General features: G+C 39.3%; 1 protein-coding gene and 1 long non-coding RNA gene across 2 annotated transcripts in view; one reads left to right on the forward strand and one right to left on the reverse strand.

The window, feature by feature from the left end:
- LOC122975241 (receptor-type tyrosine-protein phosphatase beta-like) overlaps nucleotides 1-16,038 on the forward strand; it is a 44,261-nt gene that overhangs the window by 19,476 nt on the left and 8,747 nt on the right. Inside the window, exons 19-33 of the mRNA XM_044343582.1 lie at nucleotides 489-664; nucleotides 861-1,011; nucleotides 1,429-1,529; nucleotides 2,023-2,188; nucleotides 2,280-2,555; nucleotides 5,733-6,011; nucleotides 8,027-8,176; nucleotides 8,363-8,502; nucleotides 9,734-9,870; nucleotides 10,017-10,123; nucleotides 10,201-10,306; nucleotides 12,059-12,139; nucleotides 12,719-12,736; nucleotides 12,878-12,959; nucleotides 14,109-14,199. Of these exons, the coding sequence (XP_044199517.1) occupies nucleotides 489-664; nucleotides 861-1,011; nucleotides 1,429-1,529; nucleotides 2,023-2,188; nucleotides 2,280-2,555; nucleotides 5,733-6,011; nucleotides 8,027-8,176; nucleotides 8,363-8,502; nucleotides 9,734-9,870; nucleotides 10,017-10,123; nucleotides 10,201-10,306; nucleotides 12,059-12,139; nucleotides 12,719-12,736; nucleotides 12,878-12,959; nucleotides 14,109-14,199 (2,061 nt within the window). The remainder of the gene's footprint in view (nucleotides 1-488; nucleotides 665-860; nucleotides 1,012-1,428; nucleotides 1,530-2,022; nucleotides 2,189-2,279; nucleotides 2,556-5,732; nucleotides 6,012-8,026; nucleotides 8,177-8,362; nucleotides 8,503-9,733; nucleotides 9,871-10,016; nucleotides 10,124-10,200; nucleotides 10,307-12,058; nucleotides 12,140-12,718; nucleotides 12,737-12,877; nucleotides 12,960-14,108; nucleotides 14,200-16,038) is intronic.
- On the reverse strand, nucleotides 8,060-15,812 carry LOC122975271. The gene is made up of 2 exons (XR_006400604.1): nucleotides 15,418-15,812; nucleotides 8,060-8,170 (listed from the first exon to the last, which is right to left on the reverse strand). It is a non-coding gene; the product is annotated as an uncharacterized LOC122975271 (long non-coding RNA).

Below are 16,038 nucleotides of genomic sequence, written 5' to 3' on the forward strand. Positions count from 1 at the left end.
GTTGGATTTCTTGCGTTTATCATGACAATAAAGGAAGTGATGTTATGGTTTGTGCTCCTCAGTTTATGGAAGTTTACGGCCCAGTTCTGTCGTCCCTGAGCAGTAAAACCTCACAGACTTTAATCACCAAAGGGTTGTAAAGAAGTGCCCGAAAAATCAGATGTAGTGGCCAGAAACAGATGTTAGGATTGATGAAGTCGATGATTAGTGTTGCTTATATATAAATCTTGTTTATTTATGAGAGGATGAACTTTATGTACATTTAAAAGTTACATAGTTTTGCTTTAAAGACCTTTGTGTGTTACATTATTTTTCGGTTCCAGTGCTTCTGTTGACCTTCAGCTGAACTTACGGTTTATCGTAAAAACTTTAATGAAGTTTGGTGGAAAGTTATGACGAAGTTTGTTTGGATTGTGCGACCATCGCCGGCTCTTAACTGATCTTTCCAGGATTCTTTTATTTCAAACAAACCTCTGTGTCTCTCTCAGGTCCGGCTGCTGTCAGCAATCTGACAGTCACTGCGTCCAACTGCTCCTCTCTCTCCTTCTCTTGGCGTCCCTCGGACGGACACGTCGACATCTACGACCTGTCGCTCTACAGCGTTGCGGAGGCGACGGCCAATCACAGACAGGGCGCCGCGGGAAGCAGGAAGGATCATCAGCAGGTGGGTGGAGCTTTGACGATCCATGTGACACTGATTTAACCAAATAAAAGTTGCTTTAAGGCAGATTCTGTACTTCAAACATAAATATTTGACTTTTTTTTTCAGTTTTCCAGACGGTTCTTGTATCGTTGCTTCATCTTTAACTACAGCTGCAGTTTGTGTTAGTGTGATATTGTAACGTGTGTGTGTGTTTTAGGCTGCTGGTGAGTTAGTGGACCTGCAGAAGGTCGGTCCAGCTGCAGACAGCTGTGTGTTCTCCGGCCTGCGAGCAGGAAGTCTGTACAGACTGCAGGTGGTGAGCTGGAGCCGAGGCATGAACAGCGACTCCTCCGTACTCGCCAGAACCGGTCAGTCTACGTATTATTATTAATTATTGATATATTCATCTTCTCTTTCTTCATCTTCTTTTCCCACAAATCCTCATTCTTGTTTATCTTCTTTCTTTTCAACATCTCATTTATGATCCTGATTGTTTTCTTTCTCGTTCACTTTTTGTTCTCTTCTTCTTCCGTCTTTGATTTCATACATTTCTCATCTTCTTTTTCCTCTTTGTTTTTCTTAACATCATCATTTTCTTTTTTTTGCTCTCCTCTTCCTCTTTTATTCCTCATTTTATTTTAATCTTAATCTGATCTTCTCTTTTGCTCTTCTTCACCATCTTCTGTATTATATGTCTTTTTGTATTTTTACCCTTTAAATAGTTTCTTAGCTCATCATGATCATGTTTTTTTTTCCATCTTTCCATCCCTCCCTCTGCTCTGCAGTCCCGTCTCCCATCTCGTCGCTGCAGGTTCAGAGTTCAGGACGGACGGACAGACTGACGGTCAGCTGGCAGCACGGAGAGGGAAGCTGGAGCCGCTACGAGGTAAACAAACAGAGTCACGCTGCTTTTTAGACTAAACATAACCCTACAAATACATTTACAATGAAAATACTCCCAATATACATCTTCTAACTTGTTGACCTCATCCTCTCTGATATTTCATTTTTGGCTCCTGACTGTTGTTTTAAGACACACTTGAGAAATTGTGAACCCGTCCTTTAACAGCGCTGCTGTTGTCTGGAAAAAGCATTTAAACTTTTTGTTCATGCCGTCTGGATCTGCTCCAAACCTTCCGGCCGCAACAGACAAACTACAGCAGGACATGAAACAATATTATAGGAAACCACCTGGAAAGAGGGAGAGGTGGTTGAACATGACAGAAATTTTTTTTTTGCAACAATACAAATAAACCTCACCAGCCTCGGTGTTTACGTTCACAGGGAAAAAAAAAAAGTTTGAATGACGTTTTCTTTCTTCTGTTTTTGTGTCCTTCGTGCTAAATCTTGTACATTTCCTTGCGTGTGTGTGATTTAAGGTGGTATTGTACGACGTCTCTGGAGCCACTCTCGGGACTCAGACGCTGGGGGCGGAGCACAGGAGTCACATGTTCCCCGGGCTGACCCCTGGTAGGCTGTACCGCGCTGAGGTCATCACACACAGCGGGGAGCTGACCAGTAACATCTCAGCATTTGGACGCACCAGTAAGAAAACAGATAAACGCAGAGTGACTTTTGTTATAATTAAAGATACTTTTGTTTTTATATTAATAGATAATTTTTTTTCCCCTTATAGCACCAGAGCCACCCACTCACCTGTCCGTCAAACAAGGCCCGACCAATGACACGATAGAGCTGTCGTGGTCTGGTCCCGCCTCCGGAGACTACGACAACTTCAGCCTGCAGTGGACTCCTCCAGACCGCCTGTCAATCACACAGACTCACCTGACCAGACGCGTCGTGGGCGGGATGTTTCCGGGGCGACAGTACAACTTCACCGTGACGACCGTCAGCGGGGCCGGGGGCGGGCCCACAGTCAGGAGTCAGCCAATCCAGAGGAGCGTCAGGACAAGTAGGTGGAGCTGAGATGCTGTTTTTTTACGTCAATAACAACAAAAGAAACAAAAACATTGTTGCCAGGCAGCATTACATCTACGTATGAAGCATGACTGGAGGAAATGTGAAGCACGAAACAAAAAGAAAAGGATGAAATTAAATCAAACAACTGCAATGTTGATTATTCCAACAAATACATATTATGCATTAATATCATTATGATATAATATAAATCATTAGAAAGGTCTTTCTGTCTATCTCATGGATCTCTTTGATGATTTCAAGCTTCTTAAAATCAATCAAATTTTATTTATATACAGTTGCATCTTTCATACAAGCTGAATGTAATTCAAAGGGTTTTACAGGTGATTGACAAGACGGTTAATATGGATCAGCAGACTAATGCTCACCGAGATACAAGTTATAGGTGACTTATACATAAAATAGATAAAAAATAAAACAAATAAAACTCTTTTAAACTAAAGCTTTAAAATTACTGATTAAGACAAGAAAAATTACAAAATTTACATTTATATTTTCAGCTTTTTTCCCCCATAAAAAGTCTCCTGGAGCATATCTAGTTATACTGACATGCAACATTGTGTCGTTTCTGAACAGCCTAACTTGTCCTGAAATTTAAAAAAAAAAAAAAAAAAAAAAAAAAAAACAAGCAGCCTGATGACTGGTATAGTGTTTCTGTCATAATCCTACAAACGTAGGAAGTTAAAAACGACTGTTAAACACACTGTAGAGCTAAAACAGGAAAGAGACAAACATGAACTGTTGACACAAAGTTGGAAGAACACATGATGTGTTTTTCCCTTCTGACCACTAGATGGCAACGTAACAAAGGTCCTGAATGTGAAAGGAGAACACACACGTCTGTCTGTCTCTCCGGCTCTGAATCCATTTTTAATCACATTTTGTGTGTGTTTGTGTGTCTGACTGACCGCAGGGATCAAAACCGATCGCCAGAAAGGAATTAAAACTCAAAGGCTTCAACACACATAAATATGTATAAACTGACCCAGTTTCTCTCCGTTGCCTCCTGGTTTCTGTCAGCTGAGGTCAACCGAAGAGGTGACGCAGTGTTTACCAGAAATAGATGGTGACACGCTCTCAGAGGAGAAAAGATATTTTGGTGAATTCTCTCTAACTCGTTGTTGTGCAGCAAGAACTTTGGTAGCAGTTTGATTTTAGTGTGCAAGATTTCTAAAATGTTCTCCAAAAGAGAAGAAGATTACACAGGAAGTACAGTCGCTAAAATACAATCAAAATAATAACTATTTAAAGTATTAGGCTGCTGATTTTCTCTAATCTTCTTATTGTCACTCACCTGTACAAACCAACGATGAACTGACTCACTAGATGTTCACTAGAACACTAAATGTGGATTCATCCGCCACTGAAAGTAGTCCCCAAGACAAAACGCACTATTTCCTCCTGTTTTAGTGAATTATTGAGCCTTTTTAAAACATGAAACTGTATATTTGTGAGCTGTTAAAGATTCATGTCTTCAGTAAAGTTTATTGAGAGACGAATTAACACGTTGTTGACAGTAAGAACAATACAGAACGTTTTTATGTCGTTTGTTCCTTTAGTCAGACGAATCAGCAGTTTCATTACTTTTGATTTAAAATGTAATAAATGACTAAAGGACAGAACTCGTCCTGCACAGCCAGTATTTTCAGTCAGGTGCTGGTCGGTCGCAGGAACATATCAGGTGAAAATCAACACAGTAATGACTTTACTGTGACTTTATTAAGAGCCAACAAGGTGTTTCGCCTGTAGCTTCTTCAGGTTCGCTCAGTACAGCTGCTGAGTGCTCACAGCTGTGATAAACACACGACTCATTATCACAGTCTTCATTTTCTCAAAAGGCACGAAAATGAAAATATACATGTTACAAAAAACATGACGTAATCAATAAATTACTATTTTAACTTTTATTTTGAAAGATTATAGGTTAAATGTACCGAACACACTGAGCTCAGGGCAATTTTGGGGATTTGGGACGGATATAGAGCTGCAACTAATGAGTCTTTACATTATCTGATTATTTTCTTGAATAATTGATGAATTGCTTAATCAATGAACTTCTTAAGATATTCAGTTTATTGTCACGTATGACACATTTGAGAAGCTGGAACCAAAAATGCTGATTGAAAAACGACCGAAATGAACAACTGATGATCAAAATAGTCGCTGATTTCATTTTCTTTTAATCACTGCAGCTGTAGACGGATACAAAAAGTATCCAGACTGCGTCGGTTGGGATTAGGTTAAATCCATGAAGAGGTGACGGTTGTTTTTATATAAATAAGTACAGATTTATCAGTCTGCCACGAGCCAGAAAATGAAAAATGTTTCTCCTCCAGCGTCTTGTTTGTGTCCTCTCTCTCTCTCTCTCACACTCATTCATCTTCCCTTAAAGAGACGCTGCGTTTATCATCTGATCAGGACAAATAAAACAGGGACGTTACCTTTAACAGCGGCGGACTCATCGCTCACAGACGCGTAGTGTCACACTGTGTGTTTGTGTGAGTCCAGCTTCATGTGAAAATAGAAATGTAATAAAACTGTGACTCAGCAAAAACTAGTTCACTGTCAGCGGAGCGGAAAATAAGAAAAGACACACTCAACTTTTGTTGCTGTAACTCCTTTCTTTCTTCTTTTCTTTTGACTTTCCTTTATCTCCTCTTCCTCGTCCTCCCCTTTCTTTATCTCCTGACGTTTTCTCCTCTTCGGTCACCTCCTTTTCTTTTCTTTCCTCTTCTCTCATCCTGTCCTCTCCTTTCCATTCTCCTTCCTTTTGTCTTCTCCTTCACTCTCCTTTCATGTCCTTCTCTCTCCTTTTCTGCTTACCTTTCCTTCCCCTCTCCTCATCAATCTCCTTCCTCACTTTCTCTTCTCTTTTACTTTCTTTCTCTTCTCCTTTCATGTCCTTCTACCCTATCATCCTCTTTCCTTTCTTCCTCTCCTACTTATCTCCTTGTTTCCTCTCCCCTCCTCTCTTTGTTTCCTCTCCTCCTCCCCTCCTCTCCTTGTTTCCTCTCCTCCTCTCCTTGTTTCCTCTCGTTTCCTCTCCTCCTCTCCTTGTTTCCTCCCCTCCTCTCTTTGTTTCCTCTCCTGCCCTCCTCTCCTCCTCTCCTTGTTTCCTCTCCTCCTCTCCTTGTTTCCTCTCCTCCTCCAGGTCCATCTCCTCTGAAGTCCATCCACTGCTTCCCTGTCTCGTCCTCCTCCCTCTCATGCTCCTGGTCGCCTCCTCTCTCCGACTTCGACTCCTACGAGGTCGAGTGTCGCCGCCATGACGACGGGGAGCTGACCTCGGCACTGCAGCTGGCGGGGGGTGTCACCGCGGTAACGCTGGACCACTTGGAGGCGTACCGGAAATACTCGGTGACAGTCAGAGTGTCGTCGGCTGGACACATGAGCCCACCTGCAACACACACCACTGTCACCATGATAGACCGTGAGTGCACACACGCACGCACGCACACACACACACACACACACACACTCCCCTCAGGTGCTGTAGTTGAGTCGGTTGTTTAAATAAAAAGTCTCTTTAAATAGGGCTGCTCACCAGGGACAGAGACAGAGGGAACAACAGGATGAAGTTTGTGTGTAAACTCTTAAAGATCCTTCCAGCTTAGTATTAATGTATCAGTCTAAGTGGAAGAATTTCTGCAAAACAATTACTTTTACTTCAATAAATGTTCAATATTTCAGCAAAAATCAAAGATTAGAGGAAAAAGTCCAAAAACTGAAAACAGATTTGTGTATCAGAACTTTGTTTTTTCTTCTTTCCTCTCCCATTAATCATCTCACCACCCCTCAGATTTATCTGCTGACCCTTTGGAGGGGCCCGACCCCTAGGTTGGGAACCACTGGACTAAACTAGCTAACTGTATATAAAGTAGTGTAAACTAGCTCCACCTCCAGCAGCTACAACAGTAACATGCTGCTCTAACACTGATGCTTCACTATTAATAATCTAATGATGTCATATATAATAATATATCAGTCAGAGGGACCAAACCACTACTTTTACTGCAATACTTTAACTACATCAAGCTCATAATACTTATGTACTTTTACTGCAATACTTTAACTACATCAAGCTCATAATACTTATGTACTTTTACTGCAATACTTTAACTACATCAAGCTCATAATACTTATGTACTTTTACTGCAATACTTTAACTACATCAAACTCATAATACTTATGTACTTTTACTGCAATACTTTAACTACATCAAGCTCATAACACTTATGTACTTCTACTGTAGTAAAGGATCTGAATACATTTTTCCACCACTGATGTTTAGTAAAGTATAAATCATGTTATAAGTAGGTCAGGTTTGAACTTCTGGTACGAGACAGAGAGAATGAATAAAAGGAACTTTTTAAGTGTATTCACAGTGGCAAAATAAGGAGATGTCACTTGATTCTTATTTTTCACTCTTTGCCCTTTTTTCAAAAAGTCGCTGTGACCCAAAATCACAGTCTGAAAACTTTTTTCCCTTCTGATTTACAGTCTTTTTTATTTCTTCTCTTTGTTCAACTCTCGTTCTCTCTCCCTCTTTCTCTCTCTTTGCTGCATTATAAATCATCCTGACACAATTGGACTGGAAACAGAAACAGTAAAAAAAAATCCCCCCCCCCTCCCCCGAAAAGTTTTTTTTTAAAGAAAATGTATTTGTGACATTTCCCAAGATAAGAGAGAGACAAGGAGATGATGGAAAAGTGGAGAAAACACAGAGTTGAGAGAAAAATAAAAATACAAAAAATGAAGAAAAGTTTGCCTGATAGAAATGATTCACCATCTCATAATTTAAAAATATATTTAAATTATAATTTATATTATTATATGGAGTAATTCAATAATTAAACTTAGTTTCTCATAATTATGAACTTCTTATTTGTAAATTACAGAAAATAAGTCAGAACTGTGACTGAAGTTCTTGGGTAAGAAAATTTGATAGTAAATCATAAGACTTAATTTTGACTTAATATCTTATAAAGTTATTATCTCATAGTTTTGACTTTAGTCTATCTTTTGACATACTAAGCAAAAAATTATGATGGTTCCGTAACTTATGAAATAGCAGTAAGACTTTATAAATTTAAGATAATACAGTTGTAATTATGAGATAGGAAGCTGAAATTTTGACCTTTCTCATTTTTGTTATACATATTTCATCTATTTTTTGGTAGAAATGAACCTCCATACTTACAAACAAAACAAAAAAACTTACCTGTATTCAATATTTTGTCAAAAAGCAGAACAAAGAAAGCTCCTCGAGACAAATATCAGAAATTAGAGCAAATTAATTTACAGTCGAACAAGCAACAAAAATAAGTTTAAAAAGGGACAAACAAAAGAACATAAAAGTACACAGATTTCTATACACACAGAGTACATTTTAAGCTGTTTTATTATTTGATTGACAGTCTGTGTAACCAACCCATGTCCTCCCAGGTCCGCCGGTCCCGCCCCCCAGTGTGCGTGTCAGCGAGAGGTCGTCCAAGGTCACTTCATCCTCCATCTTGTTCCGCTTCAACTGCTCCTGGTTCAGCGACGCAAACGGAGCCGTGCGATACTTTGCCGTCATCGTGGCCGAGTCTGACAGTACATACACACGTTTTAAATCACTTTAAATAACTCAGATATACTCAGGAAGTTCCAAACATTTGCTAAATACACTTCTAAAATCACAGAAACAGATTTAAGCCAGAGAACAAAGTCTAGACTTTCATCGTTAAGTGTTGCCGTTTTCATGTCGTCCTCTTGACGTGTTCGTGTCTCTTCTGACAGCCAATGAGCTCCTGCAGCCGGAGCAGCGCCACCCTCTGCCCTCCTACCGCGACTACATCAACAACTCCTCCGTCAGAGCCTATCAAACCGCCTACTTCTCCAGCCGCTGCCCGCAGGACAGCGAGACCTCCGGCGGACAGGTAACACAGGAAACGACAGTAACTCAAGGAAACATTTAGGTTTTTGTTCAGAATTTTGAAAATACAAATGGTTTCTGTTTGGAGGATTAAGTAGATATAAATTTACTTTTTTCTTTATATATATTAATTAGCAGTCTAAAATAATTACCAGTAATGACAAAAGCTTGTAGTCATGTGATCATTAATGGAACCAATAAGGGAAGTCGAGTAACGTTTTAATATACAAGAACATTTTTTCTTGTATAGAAACATTTTTTTTCGACCTCTTCTCTGTAGCACATTGTCTTCCTAAAAATTGTAATTGTGCATTTTTTTTGTGCACTATACAGAGCACTCAAATGTAAATGTGCTCTAGATACCGTTACATGACTCGTAGTTTGTTATTGCGATTATAAGCTGATATTCAAAAACAAAAACATCTCAAGGATGACAAACAGGAAGGAAATTATAGAAAATAAAACAAACTTATTACATCATAATTGTAGAAACAATTTTGAAAAAAAAAAGTTAATAGTGTTTGTTTAATATATTTAATTTGTTTATTTCTATTTATACAAATAGTCTGATAACAGCAGTGCTAATAAAACTAAAACAATTATGAACGCATCAACAGACAAGAGCAGTAATGACTAAATCTACCACAATCAACACAACAAGTACGACAAAGTGATTAAATATCAGAAACTACAATAATAATATTGATAATATAAATATAACATTAACGACATAATTAATGCTGAACACTGATGTGGGAAAAATTCCTACAAATGAACAAGTTAATCAACTTTTAACTAATTTGCAAAAAAATGATCCAATGAAGAAATTGATGAGCTGATTAACCGGCAACTATTTTGATAATCAATTTATTGTTTTGATTCTTTTTGTTTTTAATAGAAAACATGTCAACATGTGAATATTTTCTGGTTTGTTTATATGACAGTAAATTTTGGGTTGAGGATTGTTGGTTGGACAAAACAAGACGCTGCAGGTTGCATCGTCCGTTTTGGGATACAGATCATTTTCTGACATTTTATAGACCAAACGACTGATTGATTAATTGAGAGAACAATCAACAGATTGATCGATAATGAAAATAATTGTTAGTTGCAGCTCTACTTCATACAGAACAAAATAAAAGAAGAAAAACTGAGAGAAACTATGACATGAGTTTTATTTGTACATGTTTGTGTCGACTTTGTGTGTCAATTCAATCAATCAATGAATTGATCAGGTGGTGGAGGTGAACCTGGGGGCAGGAGGAGACCGGCTGGGTGGGGCTTGTGATCGTTACCATGACGACGACCTCTACCTGAGTGACAGCTACGGCGGTTTCTGCGACGGACCGCTGAAACCCAAGACCTCCTACAGGTAAACACACACATATGCAGCCTGACGGAGCGCCTTCGAGCAAGGCAGCAAATCCCTTCATTTAGAATTACTAATGACGTGTGTGTGTGTGTGTGTGTGTGTGTGTGTGTGTGTGTGTGTGTGTGTGTGTGTGTGTGTGTGTGTAGGCTGAGTGTACGAGCTTTCACCAGACTGTTTGATGAAAACCACAAAGAGTTTCCTCAGCCACTCTTCACTGACACGCACCTGTCGACACCACTCAGGACGCACGCAGGTGAGCACCTCACACACACACACACACACACACTTCCTGTACCGACCTGTTTATTGATGTGTGTCGTTCTGCGTCAGAGCCTCTAGGTGGCGTCGTGGAGGGTTTGAGCGCCGGGATGTTCCTCATCGGTATGATGGTGGCCGTCGTCTCGCTGCTGGTTTACAGACAGCGGCTACGCAAAGTGTAAGTACACAAAAACACACACGTATGCACTGCTGTACTTGTGGGGACCCTCAGTCTCTAGACCTTATTCTAACCTTAACCCCAGAACCAGGTCTTAAAGGAACAGTTTGATATTTGGAAGTCTTTGTCTGTGTCCGAAGTTAAAAAGTAGAGCTACAAACACCTCTAATTAACACTCCAGTCATTTAGTTGTGTTCATATAAGTCTCTGTTCATTTAGAGTATTGAGTTAATTAGGCCCATTAAAAGATTCATTGGCTTAGAACCACAGAGGGTGATTTTCATTCAGCTAATTTATGCTTCCTCCCGTCCTCGCTCCTCCATCCTCCGGCTCTGACTGGGAAATCCTTCTCCCTCCGACATCAGTGAGGATCTTTCAATCCATAAAATGCACCTCGGAGGAGACGAGGAGCCACAGGTGTATCCTCTGCTGACGTTTTTTACTGGACGGCAACAACCCCTTTGATCCAGTGTGTTTACTGTCCTGTCAGATCAGCTGACCAATTAATAAACAGTCAGGTTGTTTTTGTAATACAGCAGATCAGGAAAACTACATGTGGAACAGGAATGACGGCGCCAACAGCAGCTGATCATATTTACAGTATTCATAAAATAAAAATGATTGAATCATGAATCAATCATAAAAAACACTTGTAACTTTAACTTTATTTAGGCTTCTCCTTTCTTCTTTTCTGTTTCTAGAACGTCTCAGCTCCTTCAGGAATACGATGCTGGAGTTTCAGAGGGTTGACAGATGGTTTAATTTGTTCAATAATTTGTGTTTTTTAAGGAAATCTTAAGAAAAGTTTAAAGGAAAACATGTAAAAAAAAAAAAAAAAAACAGATTTGGCTATAATCAATATTTTTATAACAATGTGTGACGTGTCAGTGTGTCGGTTGTGGCTCGTAGTGATGAATCTATCAGAGACTCTGCAGCTCCTCTCGGCTTTACGGAGCTTTATAGTGAGTTTCATTCAGCTCATTGTTTATCTGTCCGGCTGAAACTTTACTGTTCTGGTTCACTCTCAGCGTCTCATAGCGTCGTTTTCAGAGAAAAAGCTGTCAAAAACCGCTGTACACTACCTGCTCAGCACCAAACGGCAAACAGACACAGTTAGCTGTAGACTAGCTGGTGAACATAGTGGAGCATTTAGCAGCTTAAGAGCCAGATATATCCCTCAGGAGTTGGTAGAGAGTAAAAACAGAGCTAAAAGAGAGTGAATATTGGACAGAAACACGACTCCACATGAATGATAATGTTGCTCCGTAACTGCTAAATGTGGAAATAAACAACTGTTTGCTAACATGTTAGCCACAACTGCTCTATAAGCTGATAATATGACAGAAGTCATGTTTAGAGGTGATTCTGCTGAAAACAAGTGGACAGAAAACATCATTTCAAGCAGCTTTAACTAGATTGAAACTACAAAAGATCAAGAATAGAACCCTGAGGAACCCCACAAGTAATTATTGACATCAGCAATGTGATGATCATGTTTTAACTGCTGGATGTGGAAATAAGCAACTGTTTGCTAACAAGTTCAACATGTCAACTGGAAAGCTGATGATATGTCAGAGTTCTTACCATCAGTTAATGCAGGTTTATGTTGAACATACGACCTGTTATGAGTCATGAACAGTTTGACTTTCTCCATAAGAGGAAAACTAACACTAAATGTTGTTGTAAGATGCTGTCTGCAGTTTGTTATGTGTATATATTGTCTTATTTATATATGTGTGTGTGTGTGTGTAGGGCTGTACAGGAGAACCCGGTGGTGAGGATGAGTATGTGGAAAGAGGTGCCGGCTTCAGGGATATATATGGGTGTCAGGAGGTAAGTGTGTGTGTGGCTCTATTTATTTTTCTTCAGTATACGTGAGAGAGAGAGAGAGAGAGAGAGAGAGACAGACACAGAGAGAGATTAGTTTCCAATACCTCCTACGTCCAATATGTGAGTGTGTGAAGTATTAGTTTCCAATAAAGTCTCTCTCTCTCTCTGATTACCTCATCATTCACCCGCCACAGTCACAGCAGCTGTTAATTACTCTGAGTGTGTTTGTATGCTCAGCGCAGCTCATTAAGTGTCAGTTTGACAATTAATTTGTGCTTTATTAATAGCAGGAATGGATAATAGTTATCGTTATAACAGGATTGGACATTGATTAAATAAGCTCCTCCGATGTTTGAGAATTATGACAAGTATGTATTTATTAAATATCTGCTCTCAAGTTATTGGTGTGACCTACTTCTGGTATCAGTTCAGATTGCTGACTGATGAATATCATGTTTTTCTTCAGATATATTGATTAAATATTTAATTAACCACCAACTGCCTCTAACTGTGTGATAACAGACTCATATTTGCCTGTATATGTACAACAATAATAACTGACTGTCTGTCTTTGTGTTGCAGTAACCGTCGAGTCACCAGGTAAGAGTCTCTTTATTTTGCATCGAGTTTTAACTGACAAGGAAGTTTCAAAGCTGATAAATAGTCAGAATTGTTGGATTGTTTTTTTGTAAATCTTGAAATGTGACGGTTAACGTGATATGTCTGTCTGTATCTGTGCAGTCCTATCAAAGCCTGTCACTTCGAGTCCCATCTGAACAAACTTCAGGCCGACTCCAACTACCTGCTGTCAGAGGAGTTTGAGGTAAAAGAGACATTTCGACACGTTTTTAATATCAGTAGTAAACTGAGAGTGGACTCTAGTGGGACGCTTAAAGGGCCTGATCACAACAGCAGTTTTCAGAGTTGAATATCTGACTAGCAAATGTTTTCTCGGTTTGAATATAATTGTAAATTAATATATTTACATGACCTGAGGCTCTGAGAAATGGAGGTTATTTTTAAATTGTCTAACATTTTATAGACTAAAAGATTAATCAAAATAATAATCCAATAAAGTCCATTAACCCGATGGCATCATGTAATGATGCCCATAGCACACAGTAGTAGTCAGGGTACCATCCAAAATACCAATCCACAGTCCTCCTTCTGTGCAAAAAATGTATTTAAAAGTTTATCTGAAGCTAATATGAAGCTTCAGCGTCCAAATGAGTCAAATCAAGTAGATATCTTTCAACGTTACAGTCTTTTTAGTGCCAAAGTCCCTCTTTTTGTTACTATACTTCCACCTGCAGCTCAACAGGGAAACACTGTCCGAGGAAACACAAAGAGGGAATTTGATGCTAAAAAGACTGTAAATGTGTCAAATATCCACTTGATATGACTAACTCAGACTGATGAAGCTGAATAGAAGCTTCACACAGACTTTTAAATGACTGTGTGGACACACTGTGGATTTTGGCCTCCATCACTTCCATTGAAAACACATTTGAAGGATCTTTTAATATCCAGTATGAACAGGAGGAATGATTACAGACACCTGACTGCTGCTTTAAGACACACTTGAAAATTGTGGACTGACCTTCCACATCTAAATCAACTTTAAACTACATTTATTTAGCTTTTTTCTTATCTTGCCTCACTTGTTGTAACAGTAATAGTTGCAGTGATACGTCAGATCAAATATCTAACCGGGTGATTACTTACCTCGTGTGCCGATGATGGTCACCAAACTTTGAGCGCCACATATCTATTTTATCGTGACACTTTTTAGTGTGACTGGGAGATAATCCCATCAAAAGAGATCAGAATTTTAGTTTACGACGTGATGCGTCGACACAAATTTTCCAGTAAAACCCTGATGCAGTCTCTTCTAAAGTTGTGGAGAAAGAGATGTGACAGTTTTTTTACAGAATGTGCATTCATTTCACAAGAAAATACTGTGTCTGTGCAGGATCTGAAGGACGTGGGCCGCAACCAGACGATGGACGTCGCCCGACTGCCGGAGAACCGAGGAAAGAACCGCTACAACAACATCCTGCCATGTTAGTACTGATGCATCACCGTGTGTGTCGTTTGATTAAATGGCTTTAATTTTCTCCCCTGCAGCAACAAATTACATACAAGAAAGAAAAAGAATATAAAAATCAGCTTAAATGGAGTCAAATTGAGTCCCTAAATGAAATGAAAAACAAATGAATTCGTTAAGAGCTTTAATTAATGAGACTGCACCTGTTCCCATGGTGACAGTGATGTACCAGTATGAGGCTTGAGACCTCTTCTCCTACTTCCTTCCTTTTCACTTCACTTCCGTCCTCCTTTCCTCCGTAAATTATGATCTCATTTAGATTGAAATAGACGATAAAGCAGCGTGTGCTTTAGGGCGTGGCTACCTTTAGATTGACAAGTCACAAGTCGGACCCCGGGGAGCTCGTCCCCAGCGCCACGCTCTCGTCCAAATATGGTCACTTCTCATCACGTCTGGCTCCAAAAAAAAAACCAAGATGGCGACGGTCAAAACGCCAAACTCGAGGCTTCAAAACGGGAGTCCGCAAACCGTCGGGTGACGTCACGATGGCTACGTTAATTTTTTTATACAGTCTATCGGTTGAAATGAAGCAAATAAAATCATATAGTTAAAAAAGTATAAAAGTAAAATGGAGTATAATACTAGACAATAATATAAGGTAAAACAGTCATTAATGTCATAGATTCTGCAAGAATCTTAATATTCCCCTCATGAGTTTACAACACCAGGTCAAATAGATTTTCATGATCATTACAGAAAGTGATGACATTATTTATATTTAAACAGTTGATATCAGTGTGTGTGTGTGTGTGTTTGTGTTATTGTTAGAGTCAATCGGTATCTCAGTTCATATAAAGTCATTAAGTGTCAGTCATGTGTAACTGAAGCCAATTTTCTATACGAACAGAAAAATGTGATTCATGTAGCTCTATAATTAACTGTCAGAACACGTGCACACACATACACACCCACACACACACACACACACAATAAAATGAATCATTGTTTTTCACTTTGTAAATGTGAAGAGGTTCAGCTGTGACCCAAAGAAAATACATTTAACATTTCAACAAATATTCTCACTTTGAACAATAAAAGAGAAAAACTGTTAAATGTGATTTAAAAAAAAAAAAAAAAGCCTTGTGTCATTTTGTTTGTCATGATGCAGGTGTTAGTTTGTAACAAAAGTTTAAATGGTTTCAGTTGCACTCAGACAATAACTGTAAGTGTTTACCTGTGAGGAATCTGCCCTTCATGGTTTAACCACCAAAAGGTTCACTGTAGAGCTGAAACGATGAGTTGATTAATAAATCAGGTTATTTATCAATCACAAATGATCTGATTTATATCATTGTAAACTGAATATCTTTGGGTTCTGGACGACTAATTGGACAAACAAAAGCTCCTTGGCGCTCAGCAGCTGTCTGTTTCCGTCCCTCTGGTTCTCCACTCACAACACTCTGCAGAGTCCTGTGATACGCGCAAATTTTTTGCTCAAGTTGAATATTTTCACCTCATGTGAATGATCCATATATCGCAAATTTACATCGTCATTCGCGTCGCCGACATAGACTGTATAAAAATATGGACGTAGTCACCGTGACGTCACTCGTTGGTTTCTGAAGAGCGGTTTTGAAGCTCAAAGCGAGCCGCTCCGGCCGTCGCCATCTTGGCAGTGCGTGACGCTGCCTAACTCCCAGCCAATCAAAAATGGGCAAAGAGGCGGGCCGAATGGCTGAAACAAGCCACCTAGCGGCTGGCGGACCTGTCACTCAAAGCAGCCATGTCCTTCATTATGCAGAACTTTACAGCTTAATAAAATTTAAACGAGTGAGTTATAAAATAATTCACCCCC

Source organism: Thunnus albacares, chromosome 23 (assembly GCF_914725855.1).
Source record: "Thunnus albacares chromosome 23, fThuAlb1.1, whole genome shotgun sequence".
Lineage (NCBI taxonomy): Eukaryota > Metazoa > Chordata > Actinopteri > Scombriformes > Scombridae > Thunnus > Thunnus albacares.